Source organism: Dicentrarchus labrax, unplaced genomic scaffold (assembly GCF_905237075.1).
Source record: "Dicentrarchus labrax unplaced genomic scaffold, dlabrax2021, whole genome shotgun sequence".
In the NCBI taxonomy this organism is placed as follows: Eukaryota; Metazoa; Chordata; class Actinopteri; family Moronidae; genus Dicentrarchus; species Dicentrarchus labrax.
The window spans coordinates 3901853-3928857 of NW_026136703.1; the positions used below are offsets into that span (position 1 = coordinate 3901853).

At 41.2% G+C, this 27005-nt stretch overlaps 1 protein-coding gene across 2 annotated transcripts; it reads left to right on the forward strand.

Moving 5' to 3' along the window:
• Nucleotides 1–5142: 5142 nt before the first annotated feature.
• On the forward strand, nucleotides 5143–24440 carry LOC127361546 (uncharacterized). Of its 2 annotated transcripts, none has more exons than XM_051396247.1 (5): nucleotides 5143–5774; nucleotides 8121–12252; nucleotides 14724–14847; nucleotides 16353–17240; nucleotides 18009–24440. In XM_051396247.1, the coding sequence occupies exons 2-5, from the start codon at nucleotides 8814–8816 to the stop codon at nucleotides 18589–18591; spliced, it is 5034 nt and encodes a 1677-aa protein (XP_051252207.1). In that variant the 5' UTR covers nucleotides 5143–5774; nucleotides 8121–8813; the 3' UTR covers nucleotides 18592–24440. The 2 variants fall into 2 exon arrangements, with proteins under 2 accessions (XP_051252207.1, XP_051252208.1); XM_051396248.1 differs by lacking the exon at nucleotides 5143–5774 and adding an exon at nucleotides 5783–5895.
• The last annotated feature ends 2565 nt before the right edge of the window (nucleotides 24441–27005 follow it).

The window sequence follows — 27005 nt, forward strand, 5'->3', positions numbered from 1 at the left end:
ACGACTGATGGAGATAATAAAGCTGAGGCTGTATACTGTAGCATTCACATACATACATACATACATACATACATTCATACATACATACATAATTTAACTGACATACTGAAATGTTTTATGTTTAGAAATAACTGAAACCTTATTACATAGACTATTGAAAACCTTCCCCTTTGCACATGCACTAATGAAATGTGCATTCATTCTTTTATTACACTGAAGATAGGGTGGTGTTCAGATTATAACTAATATAGAAAATGGAAAAATAGATTTAGAGCATCAATTTAAGAGAGACTGTATATGTGAATAAAGTTGTCCTAAGGTTGTAGCTGCTCTGTGAGGCTGTACTTTGTGCATCCTAACATGCGCACAATGTCAATGCTAACATGTTGATGTTTCACAGGTATAATGTTTATCATAGTAACCATCTCAGTTTAGCATGTTAGCATGCAAACATGTGCTAATTAGGAGTAAACACAAAGTACAGCTGAGGCTATGCTAGATTTGTATTTGGTCATATTCCAAAGCAGTGGACAAATTGCAATTCCAACCTACTGGTGGTGCCACAGGAAATGTCAGGGAACCGGGACTAGCATTGTCTGTACAAAATCTATTGTCAATCCATCCAAAATAGCCCACATTACTTTTGAACTATAAATCTGTTTTATGATGTGACAACACTATGGTTAAGGTTACTCATTTGTTAGGTGAGCTTCATCATAGTTACAGTAATAACCGTGTGTTTAAAGGTTAGGCGGTGATTGTGGTCATGATTAAAATATAACAACACTGAACCCATGTTAAAGACCAAAGTTTTGTTGACCCACCCATCCAGTTAGATCTCGCTCTGTGGACTTTGTGGCTCTACAAACACCACCTGCCATTTTACCTGATGGACAATAGTCATAATTATTACAGTCACTAGAGGGCTTTTCATGCTGTCCCTCTTCTTGGGAGGACCTTTTTGAAAAATGACTCATGACTCAAAATGTCATTTACTCAGATATGTAAAACGAGCTATGCCAAATGACATCTTTTTGCCATATGAATAATGACTTCTGTGCACGAGAAGCAAAAGTGAATGTAGCGTGATGTTGTCAGGGAGAATGGACGTAGAGGTGGATGGTTGGGAGTACAAAGTAACCACAACCTATAACCAAGTAGTGCAATTGAACTCCATCACAAGTAAAAGTTGTGCATTTAAATGTCAGCAAAATGTACTTAAAGCTGCAGTACAACTTTTTGTCATATTTTGTGAAACTTTCACTATAGCCTGACAGTAGTACATAAAACAGATAATCTGTGAAAAAATCAGGTTCCTCTGGCCCCTCCTAGTGTTCCTTATGGCATCTGGAAAAATCCACCAGCCATGAATCAAAACAACCAATCAGAGCCGAGAAAGATAGTTGATTGATCACCCATTTGCTCACAGATTATCTGTCTCATGTACTATTGTCAGGATGTATTGAAAGCTCTAAGAAAATCTGACAAAAGTTATTTTTTATAAAAGTTACCAGCTTTAAAGTATCTAAGGTAAAGTAGGCTACTCACAGTGGGTGGTTGAGGTATAATTAATTCTAACTAGCCTATTTTGTACGGTTGAGAAATCCAGTCAATAACAGTAGGCTACTTCTATTCTATAAGATCATCATATGTTTTGTATGAACATTTTTAGAAATGGTAAATAGATTGTACTTATATAGCGCCTTTCTAGTCTTCTGACCACTCAAAGGGCTTTTACACTACTAAAGAAACTAGTAATAGAACAGTATATCTTTGGATCACAACCCAAAGCTTGTGGCCTCAGATTAAGGTCAATCTTTTACTCTCATTTGGAAATAAGACCTAAGGAAACAGTAAGACTCATAAACATCAAACGAAACTTAATTACTATTGATTTTCATGTTCAACAGCTGTTGGTCTTATCAAACACACAATGCTCAGCTGTCCAATGTGGACACACCAGACTGCAGGCTGAAAAAAAGCCACAGACTTTAAAGCAAATTCACACAATCTATTTTTTTACAGTGTTGACTGAGATCGTTCTCCCTGTCTCTGCTTGCCTCTCTCTGTCTCCTGCCTCTTTCTCTCCAACACGCACGCACAGAGTCAACACCACTTGAGCTCACACAGCGAACAAGCATAATAAAGGGGAGCGTGAGTCAGTCTTTGTCTCTGTCAATCACTGAAAACATCATGGAAACGACTGGCCCAATTTTTACAAGACGGTGGTGAACGGTACACCCTGCAATTGAAATCCAGGAGTTTCAGAGATCCCATACAATTTTTATGGTGTTGTGTTTATGTCGATTTCATGGAACTCATTTTAATGCACATTGACTGTACTGCTATCTTATACAAATCCAGGTGAAATGAAAAAAATAATTTGAATCCCTAAGATTGCATCCTCAGTCACATTGTAACCCTATTTAACAACGTATGCCAAATCATTTACAAACATTCAATTTCTTTGTATTTTTGTATCAGAATTCAATCTTTTTTATACCTGTAAAACAAAATGTGATGCGTGCTTACATAAGCATGAACTAACCGATTTCAACCAATAATATAATGAAATTCACTCGTCAATCATTTTTCAACTTTTAGTGACACGATTCATTAGTTAGCTAGCTAGCTAAAAGCATGGCTAGCTCCCAGGGTGTTTCTGGAGGGCCGGGCCTCACTCATTATTGTACAGCATTATCACCTGTACAAAAACACAACTTTATCAGTCGAGACAGACGACCACCCACCTAGAGCCGAAGGGTCTGTCCTAGGTTTCTGCCTTTTAACAGGCAGTTTTTCCTTGCCACTGTCTCCAAGGTTTTGCTCATGGTGGTACTGTTGGGTCTATTTGAAAAGTGTCCTGAGATAACTTCTGTTATGAGTTGGCGCTATACAAATAAAATTGAATTGAATTGAATTTGGGTGAAACTGGATCGTATGTTATGGAGAGAATATTGTCTGGTCTTCTAGGACGTCGTCTAGCTGCTCTGTCTCAACTCCGCTAACTGCTAATGTAGTTGCCGTTAGCGTTAGCAACCGGACGGGGCTCAGCAGCCTCCCATTAAACACAACCTCGGAGACAGACAGAGGACAGTTTGAAGACAGCGGTACAGAGGTAATCTACAGAGTTTCCAGGCTTGATGATTAAAGAAGCTATATATCACCAACAGTAATGATAGATGCTGTTAGCTGGTTAGCTCTTGCAGCTAACGTTTGGTGACCCCGGGGGGGCAGGAGCCAAACTCTGCAAAAACAACCCACCTCTGTACTTTATTTCCTGTTGGCAAACTGTCCTCTGTCTGCATCAGATGTTGCCTTCAGTCCTGGTGTGGAATGTTATTCCAGTCTAAACATAATTTGGTGCATTTTATGTTTGGATGAACCTTGAGGGGCAACATTAGTTTTTTGATTGTCCACATTGTTTCCAGTTGTTGGCATGGCCTTGTTACCTTTAAAGCAGACCAAGAAGCAAACAAACTCAGAGGGAACAGTTCAGTCAGATGATTTAATTTAGAATATCTGTATGAGTGAAGGGGGCTTGAGGTAGGCCGGCTGATGAGCGGGTAGAATGGCTGATGACTTAGCTGAAGTGGCATGTGGGTAGATGGCTGGGCGGAGACGCTGGCACTGGAATCCTGAGGCACAGCAGAAAATCCAAGTTAAGCAAGCCACAAGAAAAAGTCACAAAAAACACGCCAGACAAGTAATTTGGGGGTCACACTACCACTGAGTTGACGGAAGAGCGGGCGTTCTTGAACTGAGGATGATGAGTTGATTGTGGACAGGCGTGGAGATGAGGATGAATAGGAGGAGGAGAGAGCAGGGAGGAGCAGGAAAAACTCAGGGAAAAGCTGGAGCTGTGAATAAACTGCTGTAACTCTTGATCATTGTAATGATGTGTAATTGTGCCCAAATTTATGATGACACATGCACATGTAAACAAATAAATAATTCAAATTTTGAGGCATACAGCAATGTGATAAAAGTAAAGGGTTGTAATACAGTGGGTGTGATGCTGACTAACTTGAAATTCTGCACAATTCATTTTCTTACAAGTTCCTCAAAAGCTTTTGATATGACCAAAAGACATGGCCACCATCAGCCAGCGGAAATATATATTATAATGGCCGATGTTGGTTTATCACAGATATTGGTGTCAGATTATATGTCAGCGGATAAGGAATGAGAAACTGCAGTGAAGAAACGGGACTTAGTAGCTGTACTGGACCTCATAACACATGATCATACTCAGCAGATGGGGCTTCCCACTTGTCATTGAAATATTCAGTTTCAGTATCATACTCTGATTTTCCATATTGGTATCTGCCTCACTGTATCAGTTGAGCTCTAATGTTGACACAGTTCCAGATTCAGAAACACATTAGAAAGGAGAAGTATTCTCATATGTAAAATAAATCAATTTAAGGGATTGTTCAGCTTTGGCAGAGGTATGCATCCTCTTATGCGGCGTTTACTGCTGTGTTTCAGTGGATTCCCAAGAGATCAATCTCTCAGTGTGTCAATCACACAATGTGGGCAGCCCTGTGACATCTTCTTCCTTGGATTTTTTTTATTTGGATGAAGTTTTGAGTTTCTGTAGGTGGTTTTTCTTGCCCAAACACGGTGGTTGCTGCTGCTGCTCAAGCTAACTACTGTGTTCTTCCTTTTCCGTTTATTTCACACGAAATGGAAAAGAAAAAAGACATCACTGTCTGTGCACCAGAGCATTTAATTCTAGAAGTGTTTGGTGCTGCAACTGTAAAAGCTAGCTCTCATGCCATTCAGATAGAAAGGAGCAAATACAGTGGTCATTACGTTTCCATGTCTTAATGACAACGCGGCTGTTAATGGTGAAAGAATGTTAGTGACGACGATGCTTTGAAATTGCACTGTACAGTATGCGAGTATCCATTGTTGCTCCTTCTTTCTCTGCCTCTCTCACTCTCCCTGCCGCCTCCACAGTGATGCGTGTTGCATTAACGCTGAGGTGAAGAGTGGGAGGTAGAGGGCAAACTGAGAGGGCTACAAGAGGGATGGAGAGAGAGCCAGAGAAGAAAAAGAGTGTGTGGGAGACTGAAACATAGATATGTGGGATAGATAGATAGATAGATAGATAGATAGATAGATAGATAGATAGATAGATAGATAGATAGATAGATATGTCCTTCCTTCATTCCTCTTCTCCTTTGTTACCTCATTTCTAAAATGTCTAACGGTGATGATTTCCCAAGGGTAACCCACTCAGGTCAAACTAAATCTAGAAGGGAATGAGAGAAGGGGGAGAGAGAAAGCTAGAACGATAGCAGTACCAAGAGATGACAAGTGAGAGATGAGAAAGAGAGATAGAGATTAGATGGAGGAAGAGAGAAAAGAGAAGCAGCTGGAGAGGAGAAGTTGGTCTCTTTGCAGCTCCAAAGCTCTTAAAGCCCCTGAAGCTGTGTGGAGTGTAAATGGGAGGGAGATAGAGAGAGAGAGAGGAAGGGAAGGATAGAGCGAGAGGTAGAGGGAGGTTGAATTGAGAAGAAGAAAAGCTAGAGGGGAGAGAGAGTGAAAGGGAGAGGAGGAGGAGGAGGGTTTGCGTTGGTGTGTTGGTTGGCAGAGAGAGCGCTTGTCAAAAAAACCTTCCTCTGACAGAAGGCATGATTCACAGCAGAGAGAGAGGGAGAGGGGAGAGAGAAAGGGGGAGAGAGAGGGAGACAAGCAACAGAAAAAGAGAAAAGCGGCAGAGATAAAGGGAGAGAGGGAGAGAAAACGACGGGGCAGAGATGCCGGTAAGAAAAACAATTGAGGATGCTGATTTGAGGCAGAATGACAAGACATCACCAGGACGGGACTGAGATCGACGGACTGGATTGACTGATGCCTTTTAATGACTGTGACCATGTTGATAAGGTTCTGGCTTTTCTATTGATCGGGAGAAAATAGAGCAGGTGGCAGCAGCCGTGATGAAAGAGAGAAGGAGAGAGGGAGAGGGGATGTTTAAGAATGAAGTCACACTGAACGTGAGACTAGGAATGGTTTCTCAACTATCAATAGGCTCCTTTGATGGAGCTTAACTAATTTGTGAGGATGGCATCACTAATACATGCAAATTAGACAGTTCTGACTCCTTAATATTACATTTGAGATGGATATTATAATGAATACTTCAGGACTACAGTGTGGGAAGCTTTCGAAAGATGTTTTTGCATGTTAATATGATCTTTTCTTTACGTGAGAAAAAGAAGTCTAAATGGAGTTGTCAAATCAGTAAATCATTATTAATTTATCTTTTAACTTCTTTCCCCTCTGAACTGGTTCAATTGTGGTGAAAGTCAGTTGCGTCTTCCAGATCTCTCGGTATGTGTGGTGGATGTCTGCTTCTGTGGTCATCTGTGGTCAAAATTAGTTTTAAAATGCCTTTTTCTTGTGATGTTGTTGACTTCCTGTAAGCTAACATTTAAAGCTTAGCTTCATGTTATCTTCCACAAAGCTGGAGTTAGCAGACTAGCTACTGTAGATGAATGAGTTTTGGTACATTCAAAAGCAGGAACATCAACATCAAACCAAATCTTCACAATTTCACACCATGGCATGTTGAAAGATTCAGCTTCTGATTTCTCATGTTGATGGAGGGAACAGCTTTGAATGAATATTGACGTCATCTTGACTTTATTTATGGCACCAAATTTGCATGGGGGTTAAAGGCTGCTTGATGCAGGCTGTCGCATTAACATCTCTACAACTTCAAAATGCTTTTCTGAGTTGTTGGAGGTTTTTGTCTTTCGTTGTCTTGGCTACGAACAGTTTTTCACCCTTTAGATTTAACGTTTTTAGATACAACTTCCACAAAATTGACCAAAACCAACAAGGGTTTCAGTATTTAGCTTGGTGTTAGGCCAATCCTGAGGAGAAAGTGTCCTACGTAAAGTAAATTTCAAGTTTTTACCCTTTGTTGCCTTGGCTGCTGTTTTTCACCTTTTAGGTTGGTAAGACTGTTGGTATATGTTCTAATATATAATCCATAACTAGGGCTTCAGCTTGTGTAGCTCAGCCCAGGGGGAGAAAAACATATCCGCCTATGTCTACATAGAGTACAGTACAGTAAGGTAGGTTTTTATCTTGGGTTTTGCCTTTTAAAGGGTTTTCCATCCTTTAGGTTATGAAAACTGTTGGTATGTTATATGTTCTGAGATATATAACCTCAACGAAATTGAACAAAGAGATTGGCCAACTGGGGTTACAGTATTTATCTCATAACCCATAATATCCCAGAACGTTGGAGGTTTTTACTTTTTGTTGTCTTGGATGTCAACAGTTTCACAGGTTGGTAAATATATTGGTACCTTTTAAGTTATGGAGACTGCTCTAAAATGTAACCTTTATTAAATTAGCCAACTAGAGCTACAGTTCCTAGCTCAGCATATCCTTGGGGAAAAACACAAAGGGTTTTGTATAGTACATTTGTACTGACAGTGTTTTGGAGTGATGGCCTTATTTACCAATTACAGAAATTGAATACCCTTTGAGAAACTGGTGAAAAACAAGGTTTAAAAGCAACTATTTTGAATGTCCATCTGGGTCTACCCTAATCCCAACACAGGGCTTCTCTTCTCAGCATTAATGGTAACCGACTGATGGATGGAGGTCAATGGGTTGGTGCTGTTTGACCTGAGTGCATCATTTAACATAAGTGATTCTAATATTCTAATCAATAGACTGAGGAAATGGTTTGCTTCTTTTTAGACAGCTATAGGCTACTTTTCCTCTCAATTGTCTGTAAAGTGCATTGTAGGCACTGTTGGATTGAAATTAAAGAGGCACCCCAGCAATTTAGCATGCACTTTCATTAGGTTGTGGGAGTCAGAAGAGAGAGCTTAAAAAAAGAATGATCAAAATAGAAGCGGCAGAGGCCGATATCCTGATTTTAACTGTTTTCACAGGTGGTGTGGTACTTTGTTGTGACAAGTAAACTGAGCTTGTGCCCCTTTAATTGGACATGCAAGAATATCAATGGTTATTAATTAATATCTTAATACTGAATATGCTAATATCCACTCACTTTTATATTTATGGAGAGACTTTTTCAAGCTGTCTTTCATTCAAATCTTGTGTGTTGTTTGCTTTGTTTTTCACAGAAAGATGACAGTAATCAACAAACACAGCCGGAATGAGAGGAAAAGCTTTAACTGGATTCAGTCCTCCATCCACTGTGCTCGGTCTTTCTGTCGCTCTGTGTCTGACTGACTAACGCTCCACTGGATAAAGACTTAATTGGCTCTGAACAGACAGCCAGAACAATAAACAAGCAGAATAAATACAAATGCAGTCATGCTGGGAAGAGAGTGGGAGAAAAGATGAGCTAAGAACAGTAACCTGTGGACATAAAAACTGGACATATTTTGTCTTAAATTTTCATGTTTTTCTTCAAAATCTGGTTGGAATATTTCTCAAAGAAGGATTCCATCTCCAAATTTCATGTGGACATTATGTTGTTTACATTGTTTTTATGTCATGGAGCTTTTGACAGACGGATTTTTTTTGCAACACTGCCATACTTTGATCACAAGATTGTCCTGACTTCTCATTAAAACAGAAGGAATATGCTTCAGTGTTTTACCAGGAAAGAAAAGCAAATTTTTTTGACAGTTTGACATTTCTCCATTTCTTTTATTTTGCCATGGCCCTGTCTAAGCCAGCTGCCATGCATCTTCCACATTCTGAAATCAACATTTTTCAGAATTAGTAAAATTAACAAATTCACAATTCGCTCTTCAAGCTTCAAACGTGCCTCCCACCAACCCTTCCCACCATCAGCCATCCAACCAATCATGGGCAAGCCTCTTAGCCGTCCCGGGTGTTTCAGGAAAAGCTCCTGCTGCCTGGAGAAACATGGAGCTGGGGATGGGGGAGTGGGAGGGCGAGCTGGGGGAATGGAAGGGGGATACGGAGACGGCTACGTACCCCAACGGTCCATCTATGATACCATGTGCATCAATCAACAGATTGACAGCCATCACCATCACCCTGGAGGGTCCATAAGGCGAGACTGTGGAGGTGAGGGAAGTTTCAGCTACTCTGCAAGCGGTTCCCTGAGGGTTAGCAGGTCTCCAGCTGACATGTTTGATGCACAGCCCCGCTCTTTAACTCCAAACCCCTCGTTTGTGCGGCGACTGGACGAAAGAACCATCTATGATTCATTGAAGCTTGGGAGTCAGGATGCAGATGGTGGCGGATGCCATTCTCCAGGACGTTTCACTCGATCAGTTTCTCCCTCTGTGTCCTCGTTCTCAGCACCAGGAGTGTCCTCCTCCTCATCCAAGAAACACCACCATCACCACCACCATCACCATGGAGACAGCACAAAAAGCAGAGATGGTCGACATTCCTGGAAAGTCTTGACACCTCCAAAACACCTGGAGTGTCTAGAGCTTACTACAACTGAAATGATGGACAGAGGAGGCGGGTACCTGAACCCAGGGCACTACCCTCCTGGGGGCCAGTCCTCCTCTTTTACCTCCCCCCTCATTTCCCCCTTCTCTGGTTCACCTCTCTCTTCGGGTTACCATACTCCAGTTTTTTTCTCCCCTGCCAAACCTCGCCCCAGTCAGACTCAGAGTTTACGCTGCTCCCCTCCCCAGGTCATCCAGCCAAGGCATTACTCCCAAACCCAGAGCCTCAGGCTGTCACCACCACAGGAGCTTAGACGATCCCCGTACCGTGCCCCGCTGGTCCAACTGTCTGCTCACGATCTCGAGCAGGACCTGAGGGATCGAGGAGGAGGATGGGGCCGGAGTGAGCGAGAAAGGGAGTGGGAGAGGGAGAGAGAAAGGGAGATGGAGAGAGGGTGGGCCCAGCGAGAGTGGGAAAGAGAGAGGGAAAGGGGGAGGCTGGAGAGGGAGAGGGCGAGAGAAAGGGAGAGGAGGGAAACCTCTTTTGGGACCTTTGGTTATGGTCGACCAGTTCCTCTGCGTTCAGACAGAGACTCTGTGTTTTTAGAGTCCGACCAGGTTCTAGACACAACGCCCCTGTTGCACCCCCAGCCCTCACCTTCACCCTCCCCCAGTGCTGCCCCCAGAATGGGCTGCGGAGCTGTGGGTAGGAATAGAGCTGGGTCAAAGGTTGGCCCTGAAAGTGTAGGTGGCGTTATGGTTTCAAAGTTTGACAATGGAAGTGTGGGTTTGGTGTTAGTTGACAGTAAATCTGGGTGTGGGCCAAGGTTAGTAAGTGAAGTTCCATCTGGAAAAATGTCAGAGGCAGAAATCAGAGCTGGAATGCAAGAACACCATAGAACAGAAAGTTGGAACAAATATGACAACGGATCCAGAGCTAGCATTAAAAATGGGTCTGAAACAAGAATGGGCACCCAGGTCAAAACAAGACCAGGGGGACGGGATTTGGAAGGAAAAGTGCAATCTGGGATGGAAAATATGGCTCCAGTTTTGAGCAAGGAGGGACACAGGGGAGGGACAAGGGGTGGAGAAAAATCTGGAAGGGTTGTGGCTAAACCAGAACGTATTGCTGAGGCTATACCTTCAACTGTGATTGACACTGAGAATAAGGTTGAGACTGGAGATAAAGTTGAGATAGGAGCTGGATCTGGTCTGGGGATGAAGTCAGAGATTGAAGCAGGGGTTGAATCTAAAACTAGTTCAAGGCAGGTGGAGAACAGGACTGGAACAGATGGAGGTGCAGCAAAAGTTATTAATAATGATGTTGGTTTAGCAGCAGAGTCCAGAGTAGAAGCTAAAGTTGAGACAGAAGTTAAGATTGCTCCTACATCTGAGCCTGAAGCAGTACCAAAAACTAGGGTTAGTAATGAGACAGGGACTAAGAGTAACACTGAGACTGGAGTTGAAAGCCAGAACAACAGCAAGACAAAAGATGAAGCTCAGATAAGTGTTGTGGCTGGGGATAAAACGGATACAGCCCCTGCAAAGCAAGCTGAGAAAAATACTTTGGACATGGATAAAATAGAATCTACCCATGTAGAGAAAGGTTCCAGGTCCCATAAATCCAAATCATCCAAGTCCAGCTCCAGGACTCGACCTGGCACGGCCACAGGGCTCCGACCAGGTGTAGTCAGCCCTCGACTAAGCAGAGGGCTTGGGGACCTTGAGTCAACAGGCCCCACTGAGGGCATTGAGTCCACCTGGCCTCGCCGAATCATGGTCAGAAAGAGGACTGTTCGGCAGGGTGGGGCACTCCACAACCTCCCTATTCTCCCCCCACTCCCCTCTGTCCTCTCAGCATTGGAGAAGAGGCGCCCACATGCCCACCTCCACCCCCGTCAAGGCTTCTCAGAGAACGTGCTAACAAATGTAATTAATGCCACAAGTATTGTGGGACGATGCTCACTTAAAGAGCCCCCCCATCCTGAACCAGGACAGGGGGCCAATTTGGTGGGCAGGGCTTCCCTGAAGGAGCAGAACTTGGAACACTGGAGGGTCTGCAGAGAGCAGGAAGAACACAAGAGATCCAGGAGCAAGGAGAAACAAGGAGAGAACAGTAATGAGAAGACTGAGATGGAGGAGAGGAAGGGGAATGAAGAGAAGAGAGAAAAGGAGAGGAGAGAAGAGAAAGACAAAAGAGAGGAGAACGTGGGTAAGGAGAAAGAGAAGGTAACTGTTAATGAGGGGCTGGTGGAGGAAATCAAACAAGAAAAATCAAAGAGAAACTTTGAAGGGAAAGTGCAAGAGGATGGTAACAAAAAAGATGTTATGAAAAAGGAAAAGCATGTAGAAATAAAGTGCGAAAAGGTAGAAGATAGAGGGATGAAGATTAAGGATGGAATACAAGAGCAGCATGGACAAGAGTTTGAGGAGGTGGTGGCTAAATTAAAGAAAGAAGAAGGTGAGGTGGAGGGAGGAGACGGAGGGACATTTGGAGAGGAAGGGGGGATGGAGAGTTGGGATTCTGTCCTTGAGATGGTCACCACATTGTGGGACGACGGCTGGGAGAAAGGGGGAGCAGGAGGAGTGGGTGATACAGATTCCTTCTCAGGCTCCCTGCAACGTTGGCCTCTCCTCCGGCCCCCGATTGGCTTTGGGGGCTCCCACCCCCCCTCCTCAGCAGCCTCGGAGCTCAGCCTGACAGAGTTAGAAAGGAGAGCCAGGGAGCTTGACTCTGACCTGGAGCACCTAGACCTGTCTCAGCCCCATAGGGACACCCAGGCTTTATACCAAACACTGCTGGAGCCACAGAGAGAACGGGCTGACATGTACCAAACACACCCTGGGCCGCAGAGGGAGAAAGCTGCTCTCATGACAGGTAGATGTTAGTTGGATTTTCTGAACGTTTGGTTTCATTCTTCCCATATTTCTTCATTCTTCATCAGCTTGCAATAATATACTGGAATTGGGGAATTTAATATTATGAAAAAAGGGAACTTGACTAATTTTATTTAAAGGTCAGTTTATTGGCTACGCTTGACCTATGAAAACATTTGTATAATGTCTATAGCTTCTTAAGAGCTTTGTCATGTTTGAAAAAAGCCCCTGATTATGTCATTTGGGTTATCCTGGCTTTGGCTTGGATACTTAAAATTTATAACAGAAAGCTTGCCTTACAAACTGAAAGCATGGACTGAGAAAAGAGTTGCATTAAAGAAAATGTACAATCCAGGGTTTTTAGAGCTCGACCCATACTAGGGGCAAAAGGTCAGACTATCCTGGACTCTGCTTTATGATTAATTATTCATTATTATGAATTAATTGTTCATATAAACTAATAGTAAAGTTCTTGAAAATAGATTTTGACACAAGACAAAGGCACAAAATCAGGTAACAATGCAGAAGCCAACTTATTTGATGTGGTACAAAATTCTACAATTTTTATTGTGAATTGGAGCTTTGGGGTTTCCATGGAGGGGATGTGTGCCCAGTTATTACACAAAGATATAGAAAAGCTGATAAATATCAACCATGACATTTATCTACAGGGGTAGCGGTTCCTCTTCCACGGAGGCCACCATGTTGAATCACCATGTTTCCACAGTAGCCCAGAATGGACAAACCAAAGACAGGCTCTTGATAGGGCCCTTTTGTAGCCACCATAGTTTCTCCTACATGCATCAATGGCTGGGATTGTATTCAATAGTTTAATTCTGCATCTTCACTGCGAGATGCCACTGAATCCTACACACTGGTCCTTTAAGAAATACTAGCATTTATATCTCAAGTTGCATTGATGAAAATAAAGATGACTATGGTAAATTACTGGTATTTATAGACAAAGTAAAAAGTAGGACATTTTAGTTTAGACAGTGTATTAATTTGTATTGTGTATTTTAATTTAACAATGAACAGATGCTTAATTTGTTTAACTGGATGTAACATTTTGCAATAAAACCTAATAAGTCACATTTTTAAATTCATTGTTTATGTTTATTACATTATGTGACCAGTCAAACAGCAGTATTATTACATTGTATACACTAAACAGTTTCCTGATTTCAGCAGTTACTCTATTGTGTGTGGCTGAGAGTTTGGCTGGGATGTCGGCCGTGAAGTATTTCATTTATACATGTACCAAAATAACAGGTGGTGAATTGGTGCCAGCAAAGTGCAACTGTTCATTGCTCTGAACTGATGTATTAATCAGTTGCCAGGAAGAGACATAGATAGACATTTTCCAGTATTTTCTCCTCATTAATATCAGGACAGTGCTGTAACATGACTTGAGAAAGGAATAATGAGCCAAATAACAGAGGGCCTTTGACAGGATCACAGGAAGCTTTTATTTAATTTAATAAATATAGTATTCTGTTGCTGTTTTGTCCTTTAAAAAAGTGAGAACAAGTCACTCCCCAGGTGAGCTTGACTTTAGAACATGTCAAACCACAGTGCAGTCCTGTTTCTGTTTTGTCTCGCCTTTCCTATTTGCCTCAGGAGCCATGTCTTTCAAGATCTAATTTTATTTTTCAGTGCTTCTGTATCCTTGGACACACAGCACAATGCATCATCTTATACAGAGATCATAAAGGGAAAATATACAGTACCTAAAGACACACAATACCTACGATATATAAATTCCATAATAATAAATAGGTGTATTAAAATACGTTTCAATAACACCTTGACTTTAGACTTTGACTTTTGATAGTTAAAAGATCCCCTTAGCCTTGAGATAGTTTTAGTCACGCCCAGGACTAAGACCAGTTTGGTCTGAAAACATAACACAGTTCAACTGGCCAACTCATGTGCAGTGGATTATTATGTGAACGTAGAATATTGATGTTTGGCATCCAGGCTCTAATCTTGTCACTCCACACAAGGAAACACCAAGCTCAGCATAGCAGGGAGTAGGGATGGGGGTGACAATAATTTTCCCCCTAGAGGAAGGTAGACTCTATAGATGGATGTCAGGGTGAAAGTGGAGGTTTTGAAATGCTTTATGAACAGTAGCAGCATCAACAAAAATGTCATGTAATGTGTCTGAGGCATGGTGGGTGCTATTTGCTTGTCCTAAATCAGCTCTACCCATTTTCCACCATACTACCTTGGCTATGGTACTGCAACTGACAAAATTATCCTCTCAAAAAGACTATGTGTCACTTTTCTGATCCTGCAAAAAAGCATCAACTAGAAAAATGAAAACATTTTGAAACATCCACTATACAATGGCAAACATTGATCCACTGGCTGTGATCAGATATCCAAAGGGAGTGAATGCTGTAATGTATTGATTATATCTCCTGTTTCTCTTGTTTAATTGTGTTGAATCTGTGCTCTGTTTTCCAGGAGTGGGGAGCAGATCCCAGGTCAGTTTGGAGCTCAGTGCTATGGCCTCCCCAGCTACAGACACAGACAGACCTCCTGTTGACTGGTCAACCAAATCTACTGGGACATCCACTGTTGGCACAAGGTAGTTCCTTCCTAGTTGGAATTAATATTGTCAGCACCGACTCTGAACTGTTCTCCGGCAGATGTTGACATCCTGGGTGACTGAAGGTTCACTGCACAGGGCACTGATCAAATCTGATAAAAGTCCCCTTTAGAAGAGGTTATAAATGCACTGGGCCACAATGCCATTGGATTTTCATTTCAATTCAAAGCCATTATTTTGTAATATACATTGATATGTTCTTTTTGGGTCATTTAGCCAATGTATTACTGTTATTGGGATATCTGGATATCTATAATTTTTATTTTAAATGAACTCCTGTAGGTGCCAAAGTTACCATATTGACATAAATCATGGCACATCTAAAACCTTATGTTTCTGACTATTTTATAGCTGGTTTAAACACCAAAATATAATTTTTCAATTTGATTTTTTTCTTTTCATTTGTCATTTTCTTTTTTAAAAAATATTAATTTTTTGATATATACTCACAGAGCAATGACATATATCAGCACCCGATTTTGACTTGTGGCTGTGTTCTGTGCAGTGTGGTGTCAAGAGTTCTCGCAGTTTAGAATTGATCGTGCTTGGGTTCTACATGTAAGTAAATGCAGATTAAATGCTCAAAACTTCTTGAGGCTGAGCCATGAGTGAGAGAAATTGAACAGAATGGTAGTGTCCCAACACTTGAGCCCTGTGGCACACCATATCTAATCAGTCAATCAAGTTCCTAAAGTCGTTTTCACAGCTTGTTAATTCGATCCAATCTTCAGAATTAAACTATTTATGAAATGGCTATTGTTTTAGTTTAGTCCAGCGGACTTCCCATTGCAACAATTCAAATGCAAATTTGTATCTCAAGTGATTTGTGTGTAGGTTGATTTGGTGGGAGATTTTATTTCACATTCAAACATTTGTTTGAATGGACTACCAAATGTCTAAATTTAAGGCCCCATAGGTGTTAATAATAGGTGTAATAGTTTTTATTAACATTTGTTGTCTGGACCATAATGCAATTCTGGACAATTATAAAAATGATAATGATTCATATGAAGCACAGCACACATGTCAGAATGAACTGTAGAAGTAAATTAATTTGATTCGTACCATATGAAATAGGTATGAAAGCAACACTATCAAAGTTAAAATCCCTTTCCTGAATCTGGTTTTAGCAGATCATTATACCAATCAACTCACCATGAATGTGTGTTGTTCCTGGCTAATAAATGAAGACACAAACCAAACCATGCCATAGCCATAGCCAAATCAGAGCACAAATGTATTTATGATGTTGTGACTGTCACCCAAGGCAACAGTGCAAACACTCAAATTAGAGCCATACAAAATCTAAATGTTCTATGGGTAAAAGACAAAAACAAATAAATGGCCTTGATCTTAAAAAGTCGGTTATAAACAAATTTGATCGCATCTGTGGTAACCAATGCTAGAGAGAGAACATTCAAAGTCACCAGAATTTAGCAGACACATGGGGATGCAGCAGTAATTTGACTGTCTGTTTTTTCTAGCTACACTAAGGAGGACAGCTCTCCAGACTCGAACCTCACGCTGGAGTCCGACTCCAGTGGCGTCTTCCTCTCCTTATCCAATCAGAGCCAGGAAGAGGCCGGCTCTGACAGCGACCAACCAATCAGTGGCTCCGACCTAGGCAGCAGCAGTACGTCACTGGAGAAAGACGGGGACGAAGGAGGGTTGAAGGAATGGGGTAGGGAGGAGAGTGCAGAGCTGCAATGGTGCTACCCATCACTCCTCAACACCTCCATGCATGAAGACATAGAAGGAGATGGTGAAAGAGAGGAAGCAGGGTGTGGAAATATGGGGGGAGATGAAGAGAGATGGAAAGATGAGAATGGAAGGAGAGTTGGAAAAATAGGAACGGTTTCAGTCATTAAGTCCCCACACGACCATGCAGATATTGAGGGCCCCATGACCCTAAATGCTCCACAAAGTGAAGAAATTCCACCTAGGAAAAAGGTGACCCTCATGGGAAGTGACTCCCCTCTTCCTCTGTCTCCCTCAAAACAACCAATCAAACACTTTCTAGATCCTAATCAGAAGCCAATCAGAAGCTCAGGACTAGACTGTGGTGACTTAGATCCTTTTGTTCAATCAGACAGCTTTGTTTACCTTGCTGTGTCTGCAAGACCTGCCTCCCAGGGTGAAGTCACCACAATGTCTGAAGTTCCCATCCGCGATACAAAACAAGACAGTGTACAGCAACACTTGGATAGCATGAAAACACACTTGGGCCAGTCAAAACGGGACGCCAAGCCGACTCCCCTGGCCCCACAAAAACCAGAGGAAGGAGACTTTCTGTGCACTGACAGCTTTGTCTACCTGGCTGCTCCAGCATGCCTCTTACTGGGCCCTGCAGGAACCACATCCTACAGTGGCAGGTATGTGCATTTTTGTGTGTTCACTGTTGCTTAAGTGTATTTCATTGTCTGTAATTCAGTATAGGGATAAACATTTTAACAGCATTTCAAAGTATTTTTGTTCATTTAGCTATAGATTCACCCATCCATTCATTTTCTGCTCCACTTATCCTTTCATCCAAGTTGCAGTGGCAGTTGGCTAAGTAAGGTAGCCCAGACATATTTTTCCCTAGCCATGTCTTCCAGCTCTCCCTAATGTATAACAAGAAAGTACCAGCCCAGATGTGATCCCTCCAGTGTGTTCTGGGTCTTCCACAGTGTCTCCTCCCAGTGGAACGTGCCTAGATTACCTTCACAGGGCGGTTGCCAATTTACTGTTATGTCCTGTTGAACCATTTTTTGGAATTCCATTTCCATGCAAAGGCCTTCTTTGATTCATAACCGTCCCATTTCATCTAATTTCCATTACAAACTCATTATAGATTATTTTAAATGAAAATGTGTTATTCCCTTTCTCTGTGTTTAAAATTCAGCTCTACTTATAATGTTTTGTCATTTACAATAACATACAAAATATGATGGCTTGCATCAGAGTTCAAATCTCTGCAGCATTCTTGACAGCAGTGCTGTAACACCATTCAAATACATATAGAGTAATGAATATAAAAGCGAAATATGTTGAAACGATTGGTTATAAGCTGTAGAAGACAGTGATTACTTTGGTCACTGCAATACAATAATACAGTAGTACAATATTTTACTCAGATTCTGTCTGTTGTGTTTTTCCAGGGACTCAGACTCGGAAAGTTCAGGATCTGGCCCTGTTGATCTGTCAGTGCTGGGTTGTGGCTCGGTGGCAGGGGACAGTGACTGGGACTCGGACCTGTCTGACTCCGATCCCAGTCGCTCCTCCAGATTCTCTGCTGCTGGCAACAAATGTGCCAGCGTAGCACGGCCCAAGCGGCTGCCTGCTGAACTGGGCTGGGACTTGTTTGGAGAAACCACCGAGCCTGAAGTGCTGAGTGAGCTCTTCAGGGAACAGGACAAAAACAACAATGGCAAAGCAAGGAAGGTTACAGGGGTTACCACTAGCATGGCAGCAACACAGGCCATTCCCATGGCAACTCAGCCTGTCACTACGCCACTGAAGCGGGAGGCAACAGTAGAGCAGTCGTCAACATCGAAGAAGGTGACATGGCAGTTTAAACCAGCCCAGAGGTCAGTCTGCACAGGAAGCAGGAAGGAGAAAGACAAGGAAGTGACATCATCATCATTGGCAAGGTTCACAGAACTGGAAGGCGAGACCCATAGGCCCTCCCCTTCATCTTCATCGTCTTCATCATCGTCACCATCGTCATCCTCTTCTGGTTGATATGTGAAGGAAATTGTTTTTGTCCAACCATTTGGGAGAATCTGTCATTGCCTGAAACGGAGTTGGTTGCAGAAAGGTAGAAAAAATCTTCAACTCATTCTGTAGAAACTGATGGTGGGAACGACTCCAGCCTGTTTTTGCCTGTAAATTTTGAATCTTGCATCAAGCTGCTGCCATTGCCTTCTTATGACCTTCTAAAGGCTGCATAAAAGACTAGTTATTTGTTGCATTTTCTTAGAATAGCCTACAGAATATCGTATATAATCAGTTTAAGTTTGAGAGAGTGTGAGACTCAGGCTAAACAGAGACCTTCAGGTTGAGATTATGTGGAAATACGGCCACTGATTGAACACTTAGGTACAGTAACATATGCACAGTGTCATTCTTAATGGGGTTCTGTTTTCAGCGGCCAAATTTTGAAACACAGGGTTGATTTATTAGTTACACAGTCACATTATTCTCCATCTAAATAATAAATAAGAATAGTTCTGTGGGGTTTTTTATTCTGTTGAATGTACTGTACAGAATACACACAACTACAAAATCCTTCCTAAAACAAAATTCACATATCAAGCATTGTCAATTATTTGGCTTGGTCACCTCAAACATTACTACAATGTTGGAATGTTGGAGTCACATGACACATAAAAGTGACTACAGTTGGAGACAAGAATTTGTGTCGGACTCCGACATTCTATTATTGTTTTATAAAGATCAAACATCGTAATGTGTCTCAGGCCTTATATCAAATTACACTTCCTTTCCCATATAATGCCTCACTTTAACGCCTACTCTTACTACTTCATATCTGTACTTTAAAAACAGACTTTTAAAAGCCGACTGAGGTCAAACTTTACAGTGTACAATGTATTTTATAATCACATCCAACTTTACAGTGTATTTAACAGTGTGTCAATAATATATTTTGAACATTGAGATAATTATAGAGCGAGACATATATATGTGATGAATGTGCAAACACGAATAAATAATGGCAGGATTTAGTAATATTATTTAATTTAAATGTGTTATTTATCAATTAGATTTGAAATTGTGAATGTAATAATTGAGCAATATGCTTACAAATTCATGCTATATTCTATGTTTCATATGTGGAAAGTGTTGCCTGAGTGATGTGTATAATAATGGCTGAGTTTGATTTTATTTATACCGCCAAATACTAATTGTAAATGCAGTCTTACACTCATTCAGAGGTTCTATGTGTAACATTTTTAAACATCAAGTCATCATCGGGCAGCTTAGTATAATTGCCATAAACAATGGGACCATGGCTGAGATGATCGATAGCCTTTGTCACACTCTAGTGTTATTTTTAGTGCTAGTGTTTCTCAAAAGACTTTATCTCCCATAATCCCCCTTATGTACTGTCTCTCCTCATCTCTGCAGCATCTTTGGCTTTACTGGAGAGGATAAACATGTTGGAGGCCACCATTTGTCGCAGTGAGAACATTTGACAGATTTAGCTGAAAGTAAAGCAGTCCAGAAGATTTCCCTCCAAATCTAAGTTGGTGGCACACACAATGTAAAACTGCAGTGCGGAGGCTGGTAGAGCCGCCAGTCATCCCAGCAGTGGTCTTGTTGTTGAGTAATTATACTAATGCGTCAAAATGAACGTGGTAATCATTTGATGTTAAAAATGATACATGTAGCACCTTTAAATGAGAGCGCAGTGCTATCAGATTTGTTATCCTATTACAAATGTGACGAAGGGAAGGTGTCAGGTTCACAGATTACTGTCAGTTACACAATAATCATTCTTGTTACAATTTGAGGTGGTTATGAAAGACTGCGTGGGAAATCATGGCCTGACAGGCATATCGCTTCCCAAGCAGGTTTAGTTGTACTATTTTACATTTGCACTTCAAATTGGGCCGTGAGAGGTAACTGTTTGAATTTTGACAACTTCTAACTCAACTAAGTGTGTGTGTTTGACAGTGAAGGTAAAGGCAGTAGAGTTTGGAGGGTGAAATGTGGGGATGCTGTGGCCATATTTCTTGATTGATGGGGTAAGTTTATTGATGAAAACTGTTGCCTTAACTGCCTTTATGATCAGTGAAACGCTCAGCCAGTTCTAACTCTTGATGATTATGCTCTGTGTAAACCGACAGGATTTGGTAGAGCTGAATGCAGCTGTCAGGTTCACTGAGAGATTTATTTCTTTTGAGCTCAGATTTACAAGCACATCCACAGAGTAATTAAGTGCTTTGATAGCATATCTGTATTTGTAAAGCTGCAGGAATGTCAGAATGTTAATCAGGACCGAACTAATGAGTAAGGTTTAAAAACACAGACCCTGGCAGCTTCTGATTTTATTAACCATGTTAAAATGCATTGGATGTACATTCCTTGATATTGCAGTTTCAAAACATAAAAGTTAGGGGGCTGGAATAATGCTACCTGGCCCCAGGTTTTTTGTGTGTGTCAGTTTGTGGTAATTTGATTAGACAGAAATGCATGTAGGGATGTAGACACAAAAAGGTGTGTTAGCCTCCGCGAAATCCATTACAATCATGGAATGTACAACTTGGAGTGTTGGGCAATTTACTTGAACTGTAATCAATTACTGATTACTCATTTAAAAAGTAATTACTTTACTTTACTAATTACTCATTGAAAAAGTAATTCATTACATGACTTGCTTTTTTTTTCTCTGCCCAGCTCCATCAAAGGTGCCTTTAAACAACTCCAAATCCTCCACACTCGCACTCTGCAACTTTTGTATTTATAAAATATAAAAGGGAGACATGACGGTTTACAGTTTGGAGGGATTTACTGACCATTCAGCAACTAGCTTAGATTAGCTTTGATGACTGCACAGAGTACTCCATAAAGTCCTAACCTTACGTTAAACTTAGCAAGCCATTTTAAAAAATGTAAATAAGACAAGGGAACCATTATTGCTCTTTTGGCATGCACTAACTGCCTGTCTGTTTAAGGTCTGTGTATCATTCGGTTACTCAATTAGCCTATTTCATCTGAAATCTGAAAGTTTTTGAGGGCATCAAAAATGGAAATAAGTTTTAGTTTTTTTTGCGAAACAAAACAACAAATCTCATTTCTGTTTTTAGATTTTGTCAGACCTTTCTTCCTTGTGCGTTTGTGCTGAACATGATTGCTGCCCATACCTGGCAGGTCCTCGCAGGACAAAATAGTAGAATGTTATCAGTCATTTTAATGATTTCTCAGGAGTTAATGACACATATTAACCTTTACTATCAAGTTCAGCAGTGTTGACAGACGTAATAATCGTATAGGAACCAGAAATATCCAGAGGCATAGGCTACAGAAGGCCAAGCACTGTAATGATAATGAAAGAACTGTGATGTCTGTAGAGTAGTGACATTTAGTTTTGAGTTTACTGACTAGCGATATTATTTTATTCTCAGAAGATTTCCTTTCTTAAATAATCCCCATACACACAACTATACCCCGTGTCATTTACATAATCCCTTTTAGTGTGGATCTGTATGTGATCATAATGCTGCCCCCTCCTCAGTCAATTAAGGGAACAAGAGCAGTATTGTCTCCTCTTATACGCATCACAGGATAACTGTCTAAACTCCCACGCTTAAAAGCATAGCGGTGAGGACAAAAACTGATTTCACCGGTGGGGTTTAATGTAGAAAACCTTGCACACCGCAGGAAACACTATCTATGTTCACTTGGTCACTCCTACGTTCACAACAGGCTACAGTCTCCACCTGTCAGCACTGATGAACCTGGTTATTATCTCTGATTGACAGTATTTTTTGTATGTTTAAAAATTGTTTTACAACTTATACTTTTCTGCGTGCTCCTGCGAGGTAAGTGCATGCTGCAGATAGGGATAGGACAATATGAACATTTCCTGTCACAATTATCTTGGCTAAACTAATTACAATACACAATATTATCACGATAATCATGAAAATATAATTAATACTTTTAGAATAGCACTAAAACATACTGGAATCACTTTACCTTACATTTTGTTAAGAAACACATTGATTTATTGTATTACAGACACATCTCCCTGTTCTTTATTTAGGAATCTATACTTTTTCCATGGTTTTCTACAGTTTAACCTTTTTTTTGTGGGGATACAACTGGCAAACTGAGCCTTCAGCCACGGTGACAGGATTAGGATTTTGGAATGATGCTGGCTCCCTTTTGTCCCCTTGTTCAAAATAATTCAGGAAATAGTATATGCTGGAGAGCTACACAGCTTTTTAAAAAAGCTGTGTGAGCATATTCATGATTATCACAATACATTTATGCGTTTTTGTGAGTGTTTTTTATTGCAATACGCAGTGATATGGTATAACGTCCCTAGCTGCAGATTAGGCTGCAAGGGCAAACAGCGGAGAAAAAAAAGTAACAGAGAAATTTAAATAAGACTTTTGCATTTGGAAGTCGAAAACAAGAAAACTAAATACCAGTATAGATAGACAGTACCTACGGATGCACTCATTTAGAATGGCAACAAACACCTACGTGTCCACTTACATTGTCCAGTTACTAATAGTTAATCCACACCTGTTGGCCAATCAGAATTGAGATTATTGAGCAGCCATGGTGTGAACTAAAATAACACAGTTTAAACTAAATTTTGGGGTCACATAATAAGTTCATAAAGCAGGATTTGGCTTTGGTGTTTTACTTTAGTCCTGCCAACAAATCTGTCATTAATCAAATTACCAAAAACCTATTACATGAATTGAACCTGGGACTTTTGGGGGCCTGGGTCCTGTTCTAGTTTTGTTAATAATCCAGCCTTGCATTTTGGGATCTGCTAGTGCAATAATAAAGTCAGAAAGTGAATCTTTTACAAAACAACAGAATTAGCACTTATTTGGAAGTGGCCAAGCTCACATTGTGATATTCCACATAGTTTGGACACATTCCACCCACATTTCACATATGAGCAATATAAAGAGTGGAGCGGGTGTATGTGTTATGAAAGACATAATTTTCACTGATGCAATCTCCTCCTTTTTATTCTATATGAAAGACTGCATTGGAATATGGCTGTAGATCAAGTTTAGGAGAGCAAGTTTCCCCCCGCAGCTCCACAGTGGGGCTCCAGGCCGTGTCTTGGTGATTCTCTGCCAGCTCTGGCATCTCGATGTGATCATGCGTAGAGAGCTGTGCTGCTTGTTTGAAGCTGACTGTTTCTTGTTGTTGAAATGGAACAGGGCTGTGGCATTTATAAAACTACCAGGACAAATTGTCTGGTGGTTCACACTGCCTATTACATCACACCGACTCCATGCTCTGGCTGAGGTCTCATTCTAAAAAGGCTGTTTACATGACACTGTTCATTAACCTGTGTAATCTGTGTGGGCTTTTCTTTAATATATTAGACAATTGGCACGATGATGTGTAGCACTTGAAAACTTGCTTTCTATTGGAATAATGATGTATTTTCTAACCCTGCTGCTGTACATGTTTGCTGGAAAGAACTGAACTTCAAAGCTCAAAAATTGGACCAAATGAGAGGATAAGCCAGATAGTTGTATGTACTATTTTTATCAATGAAATAATCTTTGATTTTCGCTCGCGTTAAACTGTGGCAAGACATCTAGTTTCACTGTGATATATTAAGGATAAATTACTTTACGCATCCTTCACTGACTTATGTAAAATCCAGTAATATCAGGCCATACGCGTAATACTTTGTTGTTCATGTAAATGCTGATCACTGTTCAAGCTTAGTGGTGATTAAGAACTAAGACCTGAGAGGAATTCTTAGTGGAAAAATCTGATTTATGTGAAATCTTATAATGTGCTGTATTCTCAAGCCTTGTTGAAATGCATTAATGTACAAATAAAGACTAAACTTGATGGTGTATGGTGACTCTCTTTGGCCTGTTTGGTGTCTGTCTCAGCTGTCTTAATCCTGTTCTACAGGAAAGGGCAGGGAAGTAATAGGTCAATGCTTGGGTTACACTACACTATATGCTACCCTGTACTCTAACCCAGATTCACCAATACTGTGTGAATCAAAGAGAACCTAAAGAAAAGAACCTTGAACAAAACGCTGCACTTATCAATAGTTTTAGATTAACAATGGATGTGTAATGTTTAAGGGTTTGCCAGTACTCAGAAACCCACAGGACCCCCAACTCTGCAGTCTGAGGGTTGTATGGTAAGTGGTCACAGGAGCGTTTTTGGACATGAGGGGTCGTGGGGCTTTCCAGCATTGGACGTTTGTAGTCATACTGACCAACAAAAGGCTCCACCCTCCAATAGCGGCTGAACCTTATTGGACAAACGCTTTCTGCTCCTGCATCTGACCAACTCAGCATGCTCATTTGGAAAAGTCCTCTTATATTACGAAAACAGTGTACAAATGTGTTTATGAAATAAATAAGCCACCATAAATAAGCCATGCAGTTGCTGAATCTGTCTTCATTTTAGATCAACAACAGTTAGCGGTTAGCGAGTTGCGCTGGTGGATGCCCCTGATTTGCCATATAGTAGAGGTCTAGGCTACTGAGGAGGAGCGGCCAATGTGACGCCTCTCTCGAAACGCATCGCAGTGCTATCAGAATGCACTACATGGCTGCTTGACAATGAATGGGAAACTCAAAAATAACTGATCCTGTGGACACGTACAATTAGTGTATTTGTATAGCTAATTGTTTTGGTTTTATAGCGCTTGTTTTCAACTAAAGCTTGTCCACTGTCCAGCTCCAAACAGCAGACAGATAAACAGCTAAATATTTGACTTTCATTAGATGTGTCATGGCGTTTGTATGATGCAGCAAAGAAAATGATCCAAATGCAGACAACTGGGCTGACAGGAAGGGTTCAGTTATTTATTAGTAAAAGTGGTAGAGAAGAAAAAGAAGAATCCATAGGAGTAGGGTAGGTAAAGTATAGAGGTAGGCAGGCAGAACCAAAGAGCTGGTTGGCCTGGACAATGGAGATCGGCTGTAGGTTGAGGCAGGGTGCTTCCAGGACAGGTGGACAGCTAGAATGCAGGACAGAAGGCTGGTGACAGCTGAATAGCACAGACGGCCTGATCTGGCAGCTGGGATGAAAGACTGATGATCTGGCTGGAAGTTGGTGAACAGCGGCTGCAGAGTGCTGAGTAATGGAGGCTCTGTGGCTCTGGGCGGCGGAGAGTCCGAGTCACTGGACACCTAAGAAAGCTGATGGCCTCAGGAGCCTCGGGGACCATGGGGACGATCTGAAGGCTAGCTGACAAGGATGCAGGTTGGAGGCTAGCAGGCTGGGAATCAGGTACGCTGTTAACTGGCAGGGGCTGGTTTGATGGGAAAGAAGAAAGCTTTGCCGACTGACTGCTCATGTTTCTTGCACTGCTGAACTTTGATATAACAATGTCATAATGTTCCCAGATCTCAGCAACATACCTTTTTCACAGCAGTCATTTTGACATGAAACAGTAGGGTAAACACAGGTGTTACCAATGATACTGATTAAGGTTCCGTTCAGGTCGACCAGACTCAGGGTGCTGCTTTTGCGCATGTTTTCTCACTGGGAAGGCTCTGCTACAATAAATGGAACAAAGCCTTAATTAGTATCATATGTAACACCTCTCTTTACCCTACTGTTTCATGTCAAAATGGCTGCTGTGAAAAAGGTCTTGGTTACAAGAATTGTATTACTACAGCTTTTCTATAATGTCTTTATTTAAGATACAGTATTTTGACACACATACACACACACACACTCACACACACACACACACACACATGCACACACACACACACACACACACACACACACACACACACACACACACACCAGTGCATACAGCCTGTGGTGCCATCTGTGTATTAAATAGTACATGGTGTATGAGGAGTTGTGTCAGTAATGTAGGTCTGTCCATCTATTTAAGGCTGATTAATTAGAGCACTTTGAATAAGGCCAGAGAGAAAGAGAGAGGCAGAGAGACTACCATTATGAATAGTTAATCTATGTGCCAGTTCCACAGCCACCACGGGGACTGTGGTGATTTATTGGGCCAGATGACACAGTCTGTTTGTCACACAGTCTGTAAAAATATACGACCAGATTTACTATAATTCTTAAACTAATTTGGACAAACTTATCAGGATTAGTGCACAGACTTTTCTGGTTAAATATAAATGTACAGACCGTTATATTTTACTGTTGTTATTTGTTTCTCTCCTGAGGTATATAAGTCAATAGGTCTATATGACCAAACAACTGTAATGTGTCTGCAGGGACTGATGTGGTTGTTAATCTATAGTGGCTGTAACTGGAAGTCATTATTTTCCTAATCTTCTCCGCCATAAAGTACAACGATGTGTGAACTCCAATATCCCTGTGGGGAATATGAATGGGGTCTAATTCCTATGAGCTGTTCTGAAAGGATTCTGAATGGAGCGTACATCCACTACAATTATGAACCGTGTTGTTGC